This window comes from Octopus sinensis, linkage group LG30 (assembly GCF_006345805.1).
Source record: "Octopus sinensis linkage group LG30, ASM634580v1, whole genome shotgun sequence".
Classification (NCBI taxonomy): domain Eukaryota; kingdom Metazoa; phylum Mollusca; class Cephalopoda; order Octopoda; family Octopodidae; genus Octopus; species Octopus sinensis.
The window spans coordinates 14388395-14410286 of record NC_043026.1 but is presented as its reverse complement, the minus strand read 5'-3'; the positions used below and the strand labels follow the sequence as shown (position 1 = coordinate 14410286).

The following is a 21892-nucleotide window of genomic DNA, read 5'->3' as shown; positions in this document are numbered from 1 at the left end:
GTATAAGAATTGTGAGTGTTTATTGAGCAAAAAACACCTAAAGCTCCACGAGGCTCTGGTAGGGGGTGGTGGCAATCCCTGCTGTACTCTTTCGCCACAACTTTCTCTCATTCTTTCTTCTGTTGGCCTGCTCGCTTAGCCAGCGGGGTGGCATCACTTGAAGGTTAAAACAATACGAAGTGCACTGTGACCAGCGATGTGTACAACATCTGTTAGCCTGGTCGGTCACGGTGATCACAGTGATAAAAAGGAAATAGTAGTCCTTTGGCTGCTATTTCTAAAATTTTCGGTATGTGTTTAAGCAACTTGTTGCAAAACCCTTATTGTTATAATTATATATATATATAATATATAATATATAATATATATTATACCACACACACAAATCGAAGCGAAGTCAAAATCGAATTAAACCAGCCAGGACCCCTGGTCTGGTGGTACGTCAAACGCACTATCCGACTCGTGGCCGATGGCCAGCGCTGCCTCCACTGGCTTCTGTGCCGGGTGCATGTAAAAATACGAGCCAATCTGACCGTCCGACAGGCACCCATGCCACCCCCTTGCTTGCGAAGACATGTTGGGGCAAGCGAAATCGAATTGACCAGCCAGGTCCCTGGTCTGGTGGTACGTAAAAAGCACTATCTCGACTCGTGGCCGATGCCAGCGCCGCTCCACTGGCTTCCGTGCCGGTGGCACGTAAAATACACCAATCTGACCGTACAACGGCACCCTGCCAACCCCCTTGCTTGCGAAGACTGTTGGGGCAAGCGAAAAATCGAAATCGAATTGAACCAGCCAGGATCCCTGGTCTGGTGGTACGTAAAAAGCACCATTCCGACTCGTGGCCGATGCCAGCACAGCCCCGCCTCGTGGCTTCCGTGCCGGTGGCACCATAAAATACTCCAATCCGACCGTGGCCGTTGCCAGCCTCGCCTGGCACCTGTGTCAGGTGGCACGTAAAGGCATCCACTACACTCACGGAGTGGTTGGCGTTAGGAGGTCATCCAGCTGTAGAACACTGCCAGATAAGACTGAGCCTGGTGCAGCCTTCTGGCTTCCCAGATCCCCGGTCAAACCGTCCAACCCATGCTAGCGCGGAAAACGGACGTTAAACGATGATGATGACACACGCACACACACACATTTTCTTTCTTTATTAGCAATCAACAGAAGTTATAAAGTGACTTAGGGGATGGGAGCTTTATGCATCGGCACTGATCAAATTTATTGATTTGAAACACTTTTAATGAGCGCCAATGCACAAAACTGTCACCATTTGAGTGACTTTTTAACGTCTGATGAACTGGAGCAACGTGAAATGAAGTGTTTTGCTGAAGAGCACAATGCGTTGCCTGGTTCAGGAATTGAAACCATAATCTTATGATCATGAGTGACTCCCTATCAGCAAAGGCACATGGTTTCCTACATGCATACAAATCTGCACAAACACACGCATGCACGCACGCACGCACGCACGCACGCGCGCGCGGAACTCCTGAACCAGAGTTCCACTATCAAATACAGTTTAACTCCTTAGCATTCAGATTACTCTGGCAACTGTGATGCTTATATGTTTATATTGTTTAGGCATTATCTTATGGCTTCGGGGATTTCAATGATGCTTCTGTTTATCTTTATAAAGACATTGTAGGGCAGGTGTGAGAGGCCAGATCAGACCAGTTTCTAAACATAAAACAGGTAGAAGATTTGGGCCAGATATGGTTGGTTTAAATACTAAAGAGTTATACCCAGGACATATATATGCATGCACACACATACACACACACACACACACACACACACAGATAACTAGATATAGAGATGGATAAATACATGCAGATACATACATATATTCTCTTTTACTCTTTTATACTCTTTTACTTGTTTCAGTCATTTGACTGCGGCCATGCTGGAGCACCGCCTTTAATCGAGCAACTCGACCCTGGGACTTATTCTTTTGTAAGCCCAGTACGTATTCTATTGGTCTCTTTTGCCGAACCGCTAAGTAACAGGGACGTAAACACACCAGCATCGGTTGTCAAGCAATGCTAGGGGGACAAACACAGACACGCATATATACATATATACGACGGGCTTCTTTCAGTTTCCGTCTACCAAATCCACTCACAAGGCTTTGGTTGGCCCGAAGCTATAGTAGAAGACACTTGCCCAAGATGCCATGCAGTGGGACTGAACCCGGAACCATGTGGTTGGTTATCAAGATACTTACCACACAGCCACTCCTGCACCATATTGATGTTGGTAGACATTTATGAGACTGAATGTCTGACACAGAGTAAATAATTCAGAGGTGCCATTCTCACAAAAACAATAATTAAGTTAGTGTTAACACTATATTTAATGCACGGATCATTAAATAGCGATCTAGGAATAAGTTATGTGTCGTGAAAGATAGACAGACAGACAGACAAATCTTTTATCTTATCTCACCACATAATTTTAGTCTTGCTACCTTTTTTTAATGGCTGCTGTATTAAATATGTAAACACCAAATCAACTATCAATCTTTCTATTTATCTGTTTGTCTATCTAACTATCTATCTATCCATCTCTCTCTCTCTCTCTCTCTCTCTCGATGGATAGATGTATCAATCATTCAATGTGCATTATAATAGTCTAACATATATTTTTTGTAAATCAAGCACACCAATTTTCCAGGTAGTAAAGTTCTGCATTCTCTGCTATTAACTAAAAGTTTTTCTTTACTATATATATATATATGGCATCAAGAGTTACACAAATACTAGAACTGGGCGCCACTGCGTGGTGCCAAGGACTCTAAATTTGCCATCAAGATGTAGGACAAGATACTGTGATAGCCTGGGCTTCAGAGGTCCACAGCTCTTCAATATCCTCCCGAAGGACCTGAGAAACTAGCATGGGGTAGATGCAGATGTCTTTAAAATAAAACTGGATCTCTTCCTGTCAGGTGTCCCAGATGAACCAGCTTCACGGCAGGAGGTGCAGATGAGGGCAGCTGCATTGAACTCTCTCATGCACAAATGGCAATTGCTAAAAAGCATTCGTGAAGTAAAATCATGTAGCAACACCGAATGGCGGTGCCCCAGCATGGCCACAGCTCGTGAGCTGAAACTAGATAAAATGAAAAAATGAAAATGAATATATATATGCCCATCCTGAAAAATAACAACTACCGAACTTAGACCGAGATAAATTTTGTAGAATTGTAGGAGCTCCAACTCTAAGTTGTAGTTGCTGAGGATGCAACCCTGGGTATTCAAAAGAATTTAGAAGCTCATTTGGATCGTTAACGACTTCATTCTGATCAATAACCGCATTGAACGATTAGTAAATATAATCATTCTCTGGAATATTTTTTGAGTGGGGGTTTTTTTTTTTTTTTTTCGTTTTGCTTGATAATTTAACTGTCACATTTTTTTTTTGTGCCAATATTGATTTTTCACACACTGCAAAGTAAAGTCTTTGTAGCAACAAGTTATTAAATATTTGTTTTATTAATTCATTAGCACTTTCTATCCATTGTGCTGATGGTAGATATAATCGCATTGTTTTCAGAGTTCACAGGAACTTTTTCTTAGCCAAGCTGTTGTGAACTTTCAGTGAAAGACCTGGCTCGAAATCACCACAAATAACCACAAATGCATGTTGTAAGCTTCAACATTCTAGCATTGTGCCATAAACAGGATGATTCAAAGTATGTTCAAATTTCATCAGTTTCTGTTTCCTTGGGTATAATTGGCAGATTCTAGTGAAAATTTCCTGATAACATAATATCATATATATGTTTTTATATATATATGTTTTGAAGGCGCATGGCTCAGTGGTTAGAGCGTCGAGCTTACGATCGTGAGGTTGTGAGCTCGAATCCCGGACCGGGCTGGGTGTTGTGTTCTTGAGCAAGGCACTTTATTTCACGTTGCTCCAGTTCACTCAGCTGTAGAAATGAGTTGCGACGTCACTGGTGCCAAGCTGTAACGACCTTTGTCTTTCCCTTGGATAACACTGGTGGCATGGAGAGGGGAGGCCGGTATGCAAGGGCGACTGCTGGCCTTCCATAAACAACCTTGCCTGGACTTGTGTCTAGGAGGGTAACTTTCTAGGTGCAATCCCATGGTCATTCATGACCGAAGGGGGTCTTTATATATATATATATATATATATACATATATATATATAACGGGAAGCTTTATGAAAATAAACAAAAGACGAAGGCAGGTGGAATACAAACAAACAATTGTATTAGTATGGCGCTCAGGAATATAAATAAAACAAGTCTTTTACGTTTCGAGCCTACGCTCTTCAACAGAAAGATACACAGAAAAGAAACACGGAGAGAAAAAAATGCGTACAGAGGCTAGCGAATCAACATGGCGAATATATATATATATATATATATATATATATATGTTTATATATATAGTGTGTTGTGTACATATATGTATTTATATATACATATACACACAGGAGTGGCCATAGGTGCAGGAGTGGATGTGTGGTAAGTAGCTTGCTAACCAACCACATAGTTCCGAGTTCAGTCCCACTGCGTGGCACCTTGGGCAGGTGTCTTCTACTATAGCCCCAGGCCGACCAATGCCTTGTGAGTGGATTTGGTAGACGGAAACTGAAAGAAGCCTCTCGTATATATGTATATATATATGTGTGTGTGTGTTTGTGTGTCTGTGTTTGTCCCCCTAGCATTGCTTGACAACCGATGCTGGTGTGTTTACGTCCCCGTCACTTAGCGGTTCGGCAAAAGAGACCGATAGAATAAGTACTGGGCTTACAAAGAATAAGGCCTGGGGTCAATTTGCTCGACTAAAGGCGGTGCTCCAGCATGGCCGCAGTCAAATGACTGAAACAAGTAAAAGAGTAAAAGAGCATATATGACTTCACTCCATGCCACCGGTAAGTAGCTTGCTAACCAGCCACATGGTTCCAGGTTCAGTCCCGCTGCATGGCATCTTGGGCAACTGTCTTCTGTTATAGCCCCGAGCCGACCAATGCCTTGTGAGTGGATTTGGTAGACGGAAACTGAAAGAAGCTTGTCGTATATATGTATATATATATGTAAGTGTGTGTGTATATGTTTGTGTGTCTGTGTTTGTCCCCCTAGCATTGCTTGACAACCAATGCTGGTGTGTTCATGTCCCTGTCACTTAGCGGTTCGGCAAAAGAGACCGATAGAATAAGTACTGGGCTTACAAAGAATAAGTCCCGGGGTCGATTTGCTCGACTAAAGGCGGTGCTCCAGCATGGCTGCAGTCAAATGACTGAAACAAGTAAAAGAGTAACTCAGTCAGTTCATCAAAGTTTTCTGGTTTCTTACATCTTGCAGACCCCTGTTCAGGTCTTCAATATTTTATATTCATCCCAGAATAAAAGTTCACATCTTTTAATAACTTCTCCCATACTAGAAATTTCAGTAATTTCACGAGCAGTTTTGCTTTGAATCACTAAATCTAAAAGAAATTTAGATGAAGAATGAAATGTGCAATGTTCGTGCTACACCAGAAAAGTCTATTGCTACAGTAATTTTATTTGACTTGCGAACTTAATTCAGTGAAATTAATTCGGTGCTCCAGCATGGTCGCAGTCAAATGACTGAAACAAGTAAAAGAGTAAAGAGTATATATATATATATATATATACACACACACACACATGTATATATATATATATATATAATATATATACACACACACATTTATATATAGAATTTAAATTATTGTTATTCGAATTGGTTACGGGCATGAAACGATCGTAGTGTTTTTACTCTTTATCTTATTAAACTTTTAATACTTTTTGATAGTTTATAAAAAAAAAAATTTTTTAATACAAATTTTTAAAAGATATAAAAAATAAAAAATAATATATAAAAATATAAAAAATATAAATAAAAAAATAAATAATTAAATAAAATAATAATAAAAATATATATATTTATAATTTATAAGTTTAAATTATTAATTTAAATATTTTTTTAAAAATTTTAACTTTAATTTAAATATTTTAATTGGATTTTTATATTTTATATTTTATATTTTTTATATATTTTTTAATTAATTTTATTTCTATGTATTGTTTATGATTTTCACTGTTTGATTTGCCCAATAGTGGTTTTATCTCTAATTTAATATAATATATATATATATATATACATATAATATATATATATATATACACACACACACACATATATATATATACACACACACACATATATATATATATATACACACACACACACATATATATATATATATACACACATATGTATAAAACTAGGCACTGAGCTACATAACGAAGTGTTGTTTTCTTTTTTTACTTATTCATTTATTTTGAGAGAGCAAGGGAGAGAGAGAGAGAGAGAAAGAAATACCCAGTAACAGGAAGAAGCTCACTTTTAAGGCTGGTAGGGAAGTCTTGAGGGGCAGTGAGGACTGGCTAACACAGACTGTTAGTCAGCCGGTTGGCACTTCCTTAACTCAGATTGATGTGTCCATAATTGAGGGCCAGTGTACCGCCTTCCCCTTAAGAACTACTTACAGTCTTCTGATCTCTCTCTCTTTATATCAGTGCTTTTCAAAAGTTTTGCTGGAGCGGAACCCCAAGGAGACATTCCACTGCACAGGAGAATTAAGAATTACTGCCGATTTTAGCAGTTTTGTAACTTCTTGCGGAACCCTAAGGTTCCACGGAACCCTGGTTGAAAACCACTGAGTTAGACACTAGTTAGACCAGTGCTTTTTAATCTTTTTGCTGGAGCGGAACCCCAAGGAAACATTCCACTGGCTTGAGGAACCCCTGTGCAATAATTTAATAGTCTTATGCACACATATCTGCACAGGAGAATTAAAAATTACTGCCGATTTTAGCATTTTTGTAACTTCTTGCGGAACCCCTGGACTGTACTGGCGGAACCCTAATGTTTCGCGGAACCCTGGTTGAAAACCACTGCCCTAGACCATTACAAGCTCACTCTTAAATACTGACCCTGTAGCCCCTGATGGTAAATTATTTCCCTTATATATTGTTTCTTGATAACTTCTTTTTTTAAACATCCTGACCCCGCTTACCTTCAAATTGCACCTACCCATTAATAAATTGTAGTATTCCCTAGACCAGTGCTTTTCAAACATTTTGCTGGAGCGGAACCCCAAGGAAACATTCCACTGGCTCGAGGAACCCCTGTGCAATAATTTAATAGTTTTATGCACACATATCTGCACAGGAGAATTAAAAATTACTGCCGATTTTAGCAGTTTTGTAACTTCTTGTGGAACCCCTGGACTGTACTGGCGGAACCCTGGTTGAAAACCACTGGTCTATATATATCATAGAATTTATACTCTACATGATACTCTCTCTCTCTCTCTTCCTATATATTTACATGCATAGCATGTTTATATGAAGCAATAAGTATATATGTACATACCTACATCTGGTGGCTGCCCCCTCGTTATCGAGTATGGCCATTGCACGAAGCTTAATCAATATTGTTATCGTGCAATGCCTGTGTAAGAAGATTTTTTTTAAGTGAGGAAAGGCTGTGCACTGAGTCAATCCCACTCACTAAGCAACAGCAGCTATAATCCGAAAAGAAGAACAAGTCAACATCATTGGTAACCACTGAGCAGCAGGTTTTATGTCGCAGTTATCCCAGTTACCTGAGTTACCTTCTCCTAGAAGGATGCCCTAACAAAGGCTAGGAGTCCTTCACTCCCAATGGTTTAACCGCACGATCGGGTATTCAGTCCGATTATTTCTATGTCCCCGTGCATGATACAGCCTTAAGGCATTTATTGGATGGCCGTTGACTCTCAAGAGTTCCTCTGCTCTTTGAGGAATATATGTATATATACATGCATATATGGGTACAGGACACCAAAAAACCTTGAACACAAAGAGAAACGAAAACATAAATACAAAAACATGGAAACGGACTTTTTTGCAAACAACGAAAAAACAGAGTACAAGACATACAACACAAGGAATATTCCCCTTCTTCAGTTGTCCCTGTTTCAGCTACTCCACATTTATATATATATATGTGTGTGTGTGTGTGTATATATATATATATATATATATATATTTGTGTGTGTGTGTGTATATGTATGTATGTATGTATGTATGTATGTATGTATGTGCGTGTGTGTGTATGTACGTATGTGTGTATGTATGTATGTATGCATATATATGTATGTATGTATATATATGTGTATATATATATGTGTGTGTGTGTGTGTGTGTATATATATATATGTGTGTGTGTGTGTGTGTATATATATATATGCATATATATATATATATGTTTATATATGTATATATATATATATATAATATGTTGTGTACATAAATGTATTTATATATACATATACACACAGAAATCTGCTCTATATGTTTTTTTTCTTCTGGTGTCTGAAAATAAAAACTAAGTCTCTTCTGTTCATATAAGTTTAAATTTTCATATTATTTTTAACTTGATTGGTGATCATCCAAGTGTTTCTCTCTCTCTCTCTCTATCTACCTATCTCTATTTTTCTTCTGTCTCTCTCTCTCTCTCCACACACACAAACACATATATCTCGTATTCAGAGTTCAAGGAGAGTAAAATTCACAAGAGATTCATTATGCAGATAACTCTAGAACAAATGTTTTTTTCATATTTTTTAAAGTTTTAGCAAATGCTTCAATTCTGTTATAGAGTATGCTATGTGTATATATAGGTGTGTATGTGTTGATAGGAGAAAGCTGCATAGTCTTATTATAATGTTGACCAATCATTTGTTAGGCAGTGGGTTCGTCTGACTGGGCAGTATGTTGAGTTTCGGAATAACGCACACGTTGCTCATGTACACTCAGCAGAAAATTTGTACTCAGTGAGACACTAGGGCACCTTGCAATGACTCAGGGAGGAGTCTCCCAAACTTAATGCTTTGAGAATGCTATACACTTCAGCTTCATAGTCATTGAGGCTCTAAACATAGTTACTCATATATATATATATATATATATCAGCCGAAATTGCGAGGATGATCCGGTTCTTGACTGAAGATTAGAGGCTTCGAATGACCCGTCCGTTTTTTTGTGTCGTCTATTTGAATGTTTTGCATTCTTGTCCCATTTTGTATTTTTATATATATTTTTTATGTAATATATATATGTGTGTGTGTGTGTGGTGTGTGTGTATGTATATTTGTTAAACAGGACAGCAAACGTAGAAAATATTGTAGTGGGGGAATAGACACGTGGTTGGATATATATTGCCAGTGCCGCTCCGACTGGCCTCCGTGCCGGTGGCACGTAAAAAGTACCATCCGAACGTGGCCGTTTGCCAGCCTCATTTGGCACCTGTGCCGGTGGCACGTAAAAAGCAATAAACTTTTATGGTAACTATTATCATGAGCATCTATAATGTTGCTCAATGTTCATCATTATCTTCAGGCCGGAATAGGGGACAGGTGAAACGTCAACCCTTGATATTCTATGGAGGGCTCAAGAGCAATTTGGAGCTTCAATGAGGATGGTTTTCAAAGTGTCTACTGAAGGACGTCCCATGTCAGAGATTATGAACAATTTCTGTGAATCCTTGACCTTACGGTATAATGGGGTGCTTTGTATGTTTGGGCTAAACTCTACAAGCATGGCCATGCTGGAGCTACAAAAGAAGTCAAACTCATCCAAGGTACATTTTCTATTTCAGTATGTGAGTTCAAATTCCGCCGAGGTCGACTTTGCCTTTCATCCTTTCGGGGTCGATTAAATAAGTACCAGTTACGCACTGGAGTCGATATAATCGACTTAATCCGTTTGTCTGTCCTTGTTTGTTCCCTCTGTGTTTAGCCCCTTGTGGGCAGTAAAGAAATAAGTATGTAAGCATTGCTGATTTGTGACTTTATATTAAACAGCTGTTATCACATGCATGATGGATCTGGCTATCAGTCAAGTTCATTGTGAAGGTCAACGTACCATCTGGTTGCTATGGTAAGGGAAGTTGTATAACGGTTGAATGGTTTGAGAACAATGCTTTCTTTATCTTATTCAAGTACCCTTCAAAAGGAAGGTGGGGTGGGGGAATATTGTCTTCCATTAAATTTTTATAAGTGTTGAGTAAGAGTGGCCAAAGTGGCCTGGCTAAACGTATCCACATTTATTGTATACTCTTTAGCATGTATCTCCTTTACAGAAGCACACCTGTTTCTGCCCTCATTCTTGATCACCCTCTCTCTACCTCTCCTTCACTTGCTCTTCCCTCTGGCTGGGTAACTATGTATCTCCTTTACAGCAGCATGCTTGTTTTTGCCCTCTTTTTTGTTAATGCTCCCTCCTTCTTTTTATTTCTCTCTCTCTCTCTCTCTCTTTCTTTCTTTCTTTCTTTCTCTCTCCCTCTCTTTCTTTCTTTCTTTCTCTCTCCCTCTCTTTCTTTCTTTCTCCCTCTCTTTCTTTCTTTCTCTCTCTCTCCCTCTCTTTCTTTCTTTCTCTCTCCTCTCTCCCTCTCTTTCTTTCTTTCTTTCTTTCTTTCTCTCTCCCTCTCTTTCTTTCTTTCTTTCTCTCTTCCTCTCTTTCTTTCTTTCTCTCTTCCTCTCTTTCTTTCTTTTCTCTCTCCCTCTCTTTCTTTCTTTCTTTCTTTCTCCCTCTCTTTCTTTCTTTCTTTCTTTCTTTCTTTCTCTCTCCCTCTCTTTCTTGCTTTCTTTCTCTCTTTCTTCCTGTGGCCGAGTAACCATATACCTCCTCTAAAGCAAGACACTTGTTTCTCTCTCTCTCTTTCTCTCTGTCATCATCCGACACAAGCTCACCTCCTCCAATGCCCCTTTCCCTCTCAAAATTCCTGTTCTTGCAAGTTAGTTGGTGACCCTGCCAATGCTGGTGTCACATAAAAAGCATCCAGTTCACACTGTAAAAAGCACTCATCCTACTCTGTGGGGGAGGTTGCTGTTAGGAAGGGCATCCAGCCATAAAAAACCAGGCCAAAACAGATACAGAGATCTGGTGCAGTCTTCTGCTGGCCAGCTCCTGTGAAAGCATCCAACCTATACCTGCATGGAAGGCAGATGTTAATTGATGACGGTATGTATACTTGTTTAGTATTAACTGTCATAAAAAAAAGAGAAGAGTATACTCAATAACTGGTAGAGATTAATATTTTATTTTGGTCCCAATGTGTGTGTATGTGTGTGTGTGCAGACACATACATCGACTTTATATATTTACATATCATCATCATCGTTTAACGTCCGTTTTCCATGCTAGCACGGGTTGGACGGTTCAGCCGGGGTCTGGGAAGCCAGAAGGCTGCACCAAGCTCCAGTCTCATCTGGCAGTGTTTCTACAGCTGGATGCCCTTCCTAACGCCAACCACTCCATGAGTGTAGTGGGTGCTTTTTACGTGCCACCAGCACAGGTGCCAAGGGAGGCTGGCAGTGGCCATGATCGGTTAGTGCTTTTTACGTGCCACCAGCACAGAAGCCAGACAAGGCGGCGCTGGCATCGGCCATGCTCGGATAGTGCTTTTCATGTGCCACCGGCACAGGTATCACAACTACTATTTCCATTTGATATTTATTTCGATGTCTATGTACTTGATTCCTAACAGGTAGAATTTCAGCACTTTGAAATAAGAATTTAACCCTTTATGATTTAAACCGGCCATATCCGGCCCAAATATTCTACCTATCTTATGTTCAAACTATCCAGATTTCACCTCTCACACCTACCATGCCATGTCATTCTAAATATAAACAATCACACCATCGAAATCCCAAAGCTATGAAATGATGCATGATTAATTGAAAGCAATGTGAATGTATAACCATTTCATTTAGCAGATTAATCTGAACGTGAAAGGGTTAAGCTTCTATTTGAACTTTAATTCATTCCTTTATGAGTTCTCAATCCCGAGCAATGGTTAATTATTTATGGAAATGTCATTGTCGTCCTTGATCAACTTTATCATAATTCTTCTGGCGAGCTTGGAGAGTAATCAACATTTTCTCTTGCTCAAAAGCAGAGTCTAATAGTATTGGGAAAACCTCAGGTCATCAATGCTTCCTAATTAATAATGTAGAACAGGGGTCCCCAACTACTAGGTCATGGACCAGAACCAGGCTGCACAGAAAGAATCAAATCTAAAATTTTATTTCTATTTTAGATTTACATATGCATATATATATATATACTAAGTGTATCAGCAAAACTCCAAATTTTAGATTCAGCTTCAAACTTTTGTATTTTAGGAATGCTTTTAGTTAATTTTATGGAATTATCAGAGGTTTTCCCAATACTATTGGACTCTGCTTTGAGCAAGAGAAAATGCTGATTACTCTCCAAGCTCGCCAGAAGAATCATGATAAAGTTGATCAAGGACAAAAATGACATTTCCATAAATAATTAAGCATTGCTCAGGATTGAGAACTCATAAAGGAATGAATTAAAGTTCAAATAGAAGCTTAACCCTTTCACGTTCAGATTAATCTGCCAAATGAAATGGTTACACATTCACATTGCTTTTAATTAATCATGCATCATTTCATAGCTTTGGGACTTTGATGGTGTGATTGTTTATATTTAGAATGACATGGCATGGTAGGTGTGAGAGGTGAAATCTGGATAGTTTGAACATAAGATAGGTAGAATCTTAGCTGTTACTTAGCGGTTCAGCAAAAGAGACCGATAGAATAAGTACTGGGCTTACAAAAGAATAAGTCCCGCGGTCGAGTTGCTCGATTAAAGGCAGTGCCCCAGCATGGCCACAGTCAAATGACTGAAACAAATAAAAGAGTAAAAGAGTAAAGAGAATATTTGGGCCGGATATGGCCGGTTTAAATGCTAAAGGGTTAAAGTCTTATTTCAAAGTGCCTGAGACAATTCTGGCTGAAATTCTACCTGTTAGGAATCAATAGTTGCTCCTCTCTTGGCAATGACTTCCTGAACCCTCTCCCTACTGTACCCCAGGCTTTCTTAATGAATTCTTCATCAATGCCCTCCTCCTATGGATGGAGATTTTTAGAGCTTGCAGGTTACAGTAGGGCTTCTCACAAAATTATCTGATCAGTTCCTCCCAGATGCTGAAGTCTAAAGGGTTCAGGTCAAATGATGAAGTGGGTTGTATCCCCATTTCAAAAACCTGTTCCTAAATTCATCCCTGAGAAATTTTTGAGCCCCTGCACTTGTGTGACATGTGGCTCCATCTTGCTGGAATGTAAACTTGAAGTCCTTAGGGATCTTGGCAGGGTTTCGCTTGTCTCTTGCCTCAGGATATTCTGAAAGAATCCAGGTCTTTACATCTTTGAAAACTTGAACATTACAAATTCTTATCAGACTCTCAGCCTTCTGGAAGATGATCAATGTGGAAGCACATGGCCTAGTGGTTAGAGCAGCAGGCTTGCGGTCGAGGGATCACGGGTTCGAATCTCAGACCGGGCGATGTGTATGTTTACGAGCGAAACACCTAAGCTCCACACAGCTCCGGCAGAAGGTAATGGCGAACTTCTGCTGACTCTTTCGCCACAACTTTCTCTCGCTCTTTCCTCCTGCATCATGCAGCTCACCTGCAATGGACCGGCGTCCCGTCCAGGTGGGGAACTTATATGCCAAGAAACCGGGAAAACGGCCCTTATGAGCCAGGAATGGCTCGAGAAGAAACAAAAAAAAAAAAAGATGATCAATGGCGCAAGAGTGGCTGTGTGGTAAGTAGCTTGCTTACCAACCACATAGTTTCAGGTTCAGTCCCACTGCGTGGCATCTTGGGCAAGTGTCTTCTGCTATAGCTCCAGGCCGACCCATGCCTTGTGAGTGGATTTGGTAGACGGAAACTGAAAGAAGCCTGTCGTATATATGTATATCATCATCATCATCATCATCATCGTTTAACGGATGATGATGATGATATACATATATACGACTGTGCGTCTGTGTTTGTCCCCCTAGCATTGCTTGACAACCGATGCTGGTGTGTTTACATCCCCGTCACTTAGTGGTTCGGCAAAAGACACCGATAGAATAAGTACTGGGCTTACAAAGAACAAGTCCCGGGGTCGATTTGCTCGACTAAAGGCGGTGCTCCAGCATGGCCGCAGTCAAATGACTGAAACAAGTAAAAGAGTAAGAGTAATGGCATCTTCTTGCCACCAGAGACCACACAGGTAAAAATCATCCCCTTAGTAGGGTTTATTGCACCTGAAAATGGCCTTTGGCTCTCTTGTGAGGATCTAAAACTAGAAGGCAGCTGTTGCATCTGTATGGATATGTATTTGGGTGAAATTCTTCTTATCTGCATAAAAGATCATTCCAGGATTATGTTTCACTTTGTTCAAGATAATCTTCAAGATGATCTTCACTCTCTCCAATCTTCTAACCTTTTATTCTGTAGTATGGAAGCACTATGTCGGTTACGACGACGAGGGTTCCGGTTGATCCGAATCAACGGAACAGCTTGCTCGTGAAATTAACGTGTAAGTGGCTGAGCACTCCACAGACACGTGTACCCTTAACGTAGTTCTCGGGGATATTCAGCGCAACACAGAGAGTAACAAGGGCCGGCCCCTTGAAATACAGGTACAACAGAAACAGGAAGTAAGAGTGAGAGAAAGTTGTGGTGAAAGAGTAGAGCAGGGATCACCACCATCCCCTGCCGGAGCCTCGTGGAGCTTTTAGGTGTTTTCGCTCAATAAACACTCACAACGCCCGGTCTGGGAATCGAAACCGCGATCCTATGACCGCGAGTCCGCTGCCCTAACCACTGGGCCATTGCGCCTCCACATTCTGTAGTAACACGGTGCCTCACAGATCTCAATGATTTCATGTTCAAGTCTTCTGTCACCACTCTTTGGACTTCCATAGCTGAAACTCCTCTCATGTGCCAAACGTCTTGCAAATTGTGTTGGATCTCTTCTGATTGATCTCTTCAGCTCCAGATTGAAACGATGATCCCTCTTGATCCAGTTATGACCTCTTGATCCAGTTTTCCTTTCTACTATTTCCTCTTTCTCAAACTTAGTCACAATTTTCCTGATGGTTCTTGAATGGACTTTGAAGACAGAAACCAGACAATGTGTGTTGGTACCATTACTGAAGGACTGGATGATCTTAGCCCTCTCAACATTGCTCAGTTGGGAAGACATGGTGAGGGCTGTCGATTTCAGCCTGTTCTCTTTCTAGCTAAATATCTCAATGGGTATTTCACTGATTCTTACAAAAACTAGTGTCAATGTAGCCAGATGTCTTATCTGGGAAAATGGAAAATTGCTAATCGATTACGTTTATATATTTGTTGTGCAAGATTTTTTATGTGAGGTCGTGTGTTGAAACAGATATTGTTGTATTTCGGAATGGTCATTTTGCCAGTTTAGCCAATAAAAACACACGCACTATATATTTTGTGTTACTTTGCTTCAGTGTTATTTATTTATTACATTAATCTTAATCTTATTTCGGCCAGACACAAATAAGAAAAAAGAAAGCAAAGGACCACTGATGAGGTAACAGGAGTGTGATGAAAGAACTCTGGCCGAAATAAGATTAAGTTTAATGTAAAAAATAAATAACACTGAAGCGAAGTAACACCAAATATATAGTGTGTGTTTTTTTATTGGCTAAACTGGCAAAATGACCATTCCAAAATACAACAATAAATGCTAATCGATTAGTTTATTGGTTTTAAGAAGTTTTAAGAATTTGTGAGATTGACAATTTTGCTGTTACTCTTGGTATGTGTGTGAGTGTGTGAGTTCATATTTGAGTTCGTTTGCTACTACTTCTTTTTACTCTTTTACTTGTTTCAGTCATTTGACTGCGGCCATGCTGGAGCACCGCCTTTTAGTCGAGCAAATCGAACCCGGGACTTATTCTTTGTAAGCCCAGTACTTATTCTATTGGTCTCTTTTGCCGAACCGCTAAGTAACGGAGACGTAAACATACCAGCATCAGTTGTCAAGTGATGTTGGGGATAAAACACAGACACACAAACACACATATATATACATATATATATATATATACGACGGGCTTCTTTCAGTTTCCGTCTACCAAATCCACTCACAAGGCTTTGGTTGGTCCGAAGCTATAGTAGAAGACACTTTTGCCCAAGGTGCCACGCAGTGGGACTGAACCCGGAACCGTGTGGTTGGTAAGCAAGCTACTTACCACACAGCCTCTTTCAATCATTATAGAGGGAAAGCTCCTTATACACATCACTCCCACCTACTACTACTGCTCAGCCTTCACCAGTGAGGCAATAACAGAAATCATTACTATATCACTGTTGGTACCACAAACACCACTGCCACCACCACCATTATTATTATCATTATTATTATTATTATTATTATTATTATTATCATTATTATTATTATCATTATTATTATTATTATTATCATTATTATTACTATCATTATTATTATTATATCATTTTTATTATTATTATCATTATCATCATTATTATTATCATTATTATTATTATCATTATCATTATTATTATCATCATTATTATTACTATCATTATTATTACTATTATTATTATTATCATCATTATTATAATTATCATTATTATTATTATTATTATCATTATTATTATTATTATTATTATCATTATTATTATTATCATTATCATTATTATTATTATTATTATATTATCATTATCATTATTATTATTAATATTATTATCATTATTATTATTAATATTATCATTATTATTATTACTATCATTATTATTATTATTACTATTATTATTATTATTATTGTTATCATTATCATTTTTTATTATTAATGATAGACTGTGATGACCTAACCATTTTTCTCTATTTTTTTTTCTCTCTGATAAATCTATCAGTCTAGGCAATAATCAATAGATCAGTGTACATGAACATACGTGTGTGTATGTGTATGACTGTATGATTGTACCTATGTATGTATGAATGGGTGTATTAGCAGTATCTACAGGACACAAACTTGACAAACACTGTGTGTGTGTGTGTGTGTGTGTGTGTGAAAGACAAGTCAAGTCCCAGTGCATGACACCTTGGGCAAAAGTGTCTTCTACTATAGCCTTGGGCCAACCAAAGCCTTGTGAGTGGATCTGGTTGATAGAAACTGAAAGAAACCCATTGTATGTATGTATCTTTTACTGTAAAAACCCATGTAATTTATGCAGTTTTTTCTCAAAAATAGAAATAAACTTTAAGGGGTGCACAAATTGCATGAGTAGATCGTTTCCAGAATTTATTCTGAAAATTTTTTTTGTTGTAAAAAGATGTACAAAATGTAAACATTCATACATAGGCGTAGGAGTGGCTGTGTGGTAAGTAGCTCGTTTACCAACCACATGGTTCCGGGTTCAGTCCCACTGCATGGCACCTTGGGCAAATGTCTTCTACTATAGCCTCGGGCCGATCAAAGCCTTGTGAGTGGATTTGGTAGACGGAAACTGAAAGAAGCCCGTCGTATATATGTATATATATATATGTGTGTGTATGTCCGTGTGCCTGTGTTTGTCCCCCTAGCATTGCTTGACAACTGATGCTGGTGTGGTTACGTCCCCGTTACTTAGCGGTTCGGCAAAAAAGATTGATAGAATAAGTACTGAGCTTACAAAAGAATAGGTCCTGGAGTCGATTTGCTCGACTAAAGGCGGTGCTCCAGCATGGCCGCAGTCAAATGACTGAAACAAGTAAAAGAGAAAAGAGATACAGGAAGTTGACTCATTTAATGTCAAAATAGGTTTTTGCAGAATAGATATAATGAAGTTGACTTTTATTTATGCTGGACGGTATAATGCTTATATTTTCTATATAAATTTATCAAAACCATTAAATGGTTAACTACTTTTTGAAGTCTGATGTTGTTTTTGTTTTGTTTGTTGTTGTTTGTTCCTTCTCGAGCCATGCCTGGCTCATAAGGGCCTGTTTTCCGGTTTCTTGGTGTATAGGGTCCCCACCTGCACAGGACGCCGGTCTGTCGCAGGTGCAGGAGGAAAGAGTGAGAGAAAGTTGTGGCGAAAGCAGAAGTTTCGCCATTACCTTCTGCCAGAGCCGAGTAGAGCTTAGGTGTTTCGCTCATAAACACACACATCGCCCGGTCTGAGATTTGAACCCACGATCCCTCGACCGTGAGTCCGCTGCTCTAACCACTAGGCCATATGCCTCCACATATATATATATATATATATGTTTGTTCCTTCTTGAGCCATCCCTGGCTCATAAGGGCCGGTTTCCGGTTTCTTTGGCGTATAGGTTCCCCACCTGGACGGGATGCCGGTCCGTCACAGGTGAGCTGCTAGATGCAGGAGGAAAGAGTGAGAGAAAGTTGTGGCGAAAAAGTCAACAGAAGGTTCGCCATTACCTTCTGCCGGAGCCGCGTGGAGCTTAGGTGTTTTTGCTCATAAACACACACATCACCCGGTCTGAGATTCGAACTCGCGATCCATCAACTGCAAGTCCGCTGCTCTAACCACTAGGGCATGTGCCTCCACGAAGTCTGATGTTCATGTTGGTAAACACAGCCCAGGCCATATTTTACATTGCTTGGAGTTTCTACCTTTCGCATTGGAACACCAATGACGTACATAGTGATATGGACATTCCTGACTGAAAAAATGAAAGGATATGGATAATCTTGATTGTATGTTTTGTCTCTGTCTGTTTATTGCTAGGCACAGTTTTAAGTTTGTCATACTGTTTACGCCAACTTCATTAACATCAAAATGCCTCCCAGCAGCTCTATTGCTACATTCAAATGCATATTCAGCATATTTAATTTCTCCTTCGCAGTAAACAATTTATAAGTTCTGTCCATACTGACAATAATGGCTATGACAAATTTTTAAGTTTGCTTGACGTTTTATAAGTGTGAAAGAGATTAAAATTTCGATACTCTGTATCAAAGATTCCAATAAGAATAGGTGGAAAAAATTCTGTCAGTTGAGTAAAATAGTAGTGGGGTCGTGTCATCTTTGTTTCGTTTAAGAGTATAAAAGAACCCCAGCCAGTCCCCTTATCAAGAAAACACCAGTGCAGCTCTTCCTATAATATGAGTGACCCTCAGCCAGATTCCTCACAGTAATTCCAAATACTGGGTCTCCCTATCATCAAGGTTCTCTCATGAGGAAAGCACATCCTTTACATAGCTAGTACTACATCCCCAAACTGGCCCTTCCTTTCAGGACCGGAAAATTTTTCAGCCCTACCAGCTGCTGACACTCTACAAAATTCAAATGAGACCCACGATGGAGTATTGCTGTCACACTTGGAATGGAGGCTGTTGCTATGGGCACACTCTACAAAATTCAAATGAGACCCACGATGGAGTATTGCTGTCACACTTGGAATGGAGGCTGTTGCTATGGGCACACTCTACAAAATTCAAATGAGACCCACGATGGACTATTGCTGTCACACTTGGAATGGAGGCTGTTGCTATGGGCACACTCTACAAAATTCAAATGAGACCCACGATGGAGTATTGCTGTCACACTTGGAATGAAGGCTGTTGCTATGGGCACACTCTACAAAATTCAAATGAGACCCACGATGGAGTATTGCTGTCACACTTGGAATGGAGGCTGTTGCTATGGGCACACTCTACAAAATTCAAATGAGACCCACGATGGAGTATTGCTGTCACACTTGGAATGGAGGCTGTTGCTATGGGCACACTCTACAAAATTCAAATGAGACCCACGATGGAGTATTGCTGTCACACTTGGAATGGAGGCTGTTGCTATGGGCACACTCTACAAAATTCAAATGAGACCCACGATGGAGTATTGCTGTCACACTTGGAATGGAGGCTGTTGCTATGGGCACACTCTACAAAATTCAATGAGACCCACGATGGACTATTGCTGTCACACTTGGAATGGAGGCTGTTGCTATGGGCACACTCTACAAAATTCAAATGAGACCCACGATGGAGTATTGCTGTCACACTTGGAATGAAGGCTGTTGCTATGGGCACACTCTACAAAATTCAAATGAGACCCACGATGGAGTATTGCTGTCACACTTGGAATGGAGGCTGTTGCTATGGGCACACTCTACAAAATTCAAATGAGACCCACGATGGAGTATTGCTGTCACACTTGGAACGGAGGCTGTTGCTATGGTCACACTCTACAAAATTCAAATGAGACCCACGATGGAGTATTGCTGTCACACTTGAATGGAGGCTGTTGCTATGGGCACACTCTACAAAATTCAAATGAGACCCACGATGGAGTATTGCTGTCACACTTGGAATGGAGGCTGTTGCTATGGGCACACTCTACAAAATTCAAATGAGACCCACGATGGAGTATTGCTGTCACACTTGGAATGGAGGCTGTTGCTATGGGCACACTCTACAAAATTCAAATGAGACCCACGATGGAGTATTGCTGTCACACTTGGAATGGAGGCTGTTGCTATGGGCACACTCTACAAAATTCAAATGAGACCCACGATGGAGTATTGCTGTCACACTTGGAACGGAGGCTGTTGCTATGGTCACACTCTACAAAATTCAAATGAGACCCACGATGGAGTATTGCTGTCACACTTGGAATGGAGGCTGTTGCTATGGGCACACTCTACAAAATTCAAATGAGACCCACGATGGAGTATTGCTGTCACACTTGGAATGGAGGCTGTTGCTATGGGCACACTCTACAAAATTCAAATGAGACCCACGATGGAGTATTGCTGTCACACTTGGAATGGAGGCTGTTGCTATGGGCACACTCTACAAAATTCAAATGAGACCCACGATGGAGTATTGCTGTCACACTTGGAATGGAGGCTGTTGCTATGGGCACACTCTACAAAATTCAAATGAGACCCACGATGGAGTATTGCTGTCACACTGGAATGAAGGCTGTTGCTATGGGCACACTCTACAAAATTCAAATGAGACCCACGATGGAGTATTGTGTCACACTTGGAATGGAGGCTGTTGCTATGGGCACACTCTACAAAATTCAAATGAGACCCACGATGGAGTATTGCTGTCACACTTGGAATGGAGGCTGTTGCTATGGTCACACTCTACAAAATTCAAATGAGACCCACGATGGAGTATTGCTGTCACACTTGGAATGGAGGCTGTTGCTATGGGCACACTCTACAAAATTCAAATGAGACCCACAATGGAGTATTGCTGTCACACTTGGAACGGAGGCTGTTGCTATGGGCACACTCTACAAAATTCAAATGAGACCCACGATGGAGTATTGCTGTCACACTTGGAATGGAGGCTGTTGCTATGGACACAGAGCTCCTGGACAACGTCAACATTAAAGCCATTCAATTGAATGATGTTCAATCAGTTTGAAACATGCTGGAGCATGTCTGTAAGTGATTAATACCATTAGGCCTATAGGTGAGCTGCCTCCTCTCTCTGCCTTTTCTGTTGTTACTATACTAGCCTCTGTTCCTTTGAGCTAACTGGACTTTCACTTTCAGTTCTCTGTCACCCTCACCCCAACCCACTTGTTTCTTCACTTCCCTTCCACAACCCGATCATCATCATTTAACATCCGTTTTCCATGCTAGCATGGGTTGGACGGTTTGACCGAGGCAGCGAGCTGGCAGAAACGTTAGCACGCCGGGCGAAATGCGTAGCCGTATTTCGTCTACCGTTACGTTCTGAGTTCAAATTCTGCCGAGGTCGACTTTGCCTTTCATCCTTTCGAGGTCGATAAATTAAGTACCAGTTACGCACTGGAGTCGATGTAATCGACTTAATCCGTTTGTCTGTCTTTGTTTGTCCCCTCTGTGTTTAGCCCCTTGTGGGTAGTTAAAAATAGGTATTTTGTCTGCCATTATGTTCTGAGTTCAAATTCTGCTGAGGTCGACTTTGCCTTTCATCCTTTCGGGGTCAATAAATTAAGTACCAGTTACGCACTGGGGTCGATGTAATCGAC

General features: G+C 40.2%; 1 protein-coding gene across 5 annotated transcripts in view; it reads left to right on the top strand.

Annotated features, from left to right (window-relative positions):
• Positions 1 to 21892, top strand: part of LOC115226513 (colorectal mutant cancer protein) — a 115634-nt gene that overhangs the window by 12851 nt on the left and 80891 nt on the right. The window contains exons 1-2 of one of the 5 annotated variants that reach the window (XM_036515036.1): positions 8356 to 8361; positions 10988 to 10992. The exons of 3 other annotated variants lie outside the window; for them this stretch is intronic. Coding sequence is in view for 1 of the 2 variants with exons in the window: in XM_036515035.1 (XP_036370928.1) it covers positions 15013 to 15123 (111 nt within the window). In the remaining variant the exon portion in view is untranslated. Of the gene's footprint in view, positions 1 to 8355; positions 8362 to 10987; positions 10993 to 14997; positions 15124 to 21892 lie in introns of those variants that run through there. One more of the 5 variants, XM_036515035.1, reaches the window with a different exon arrangement.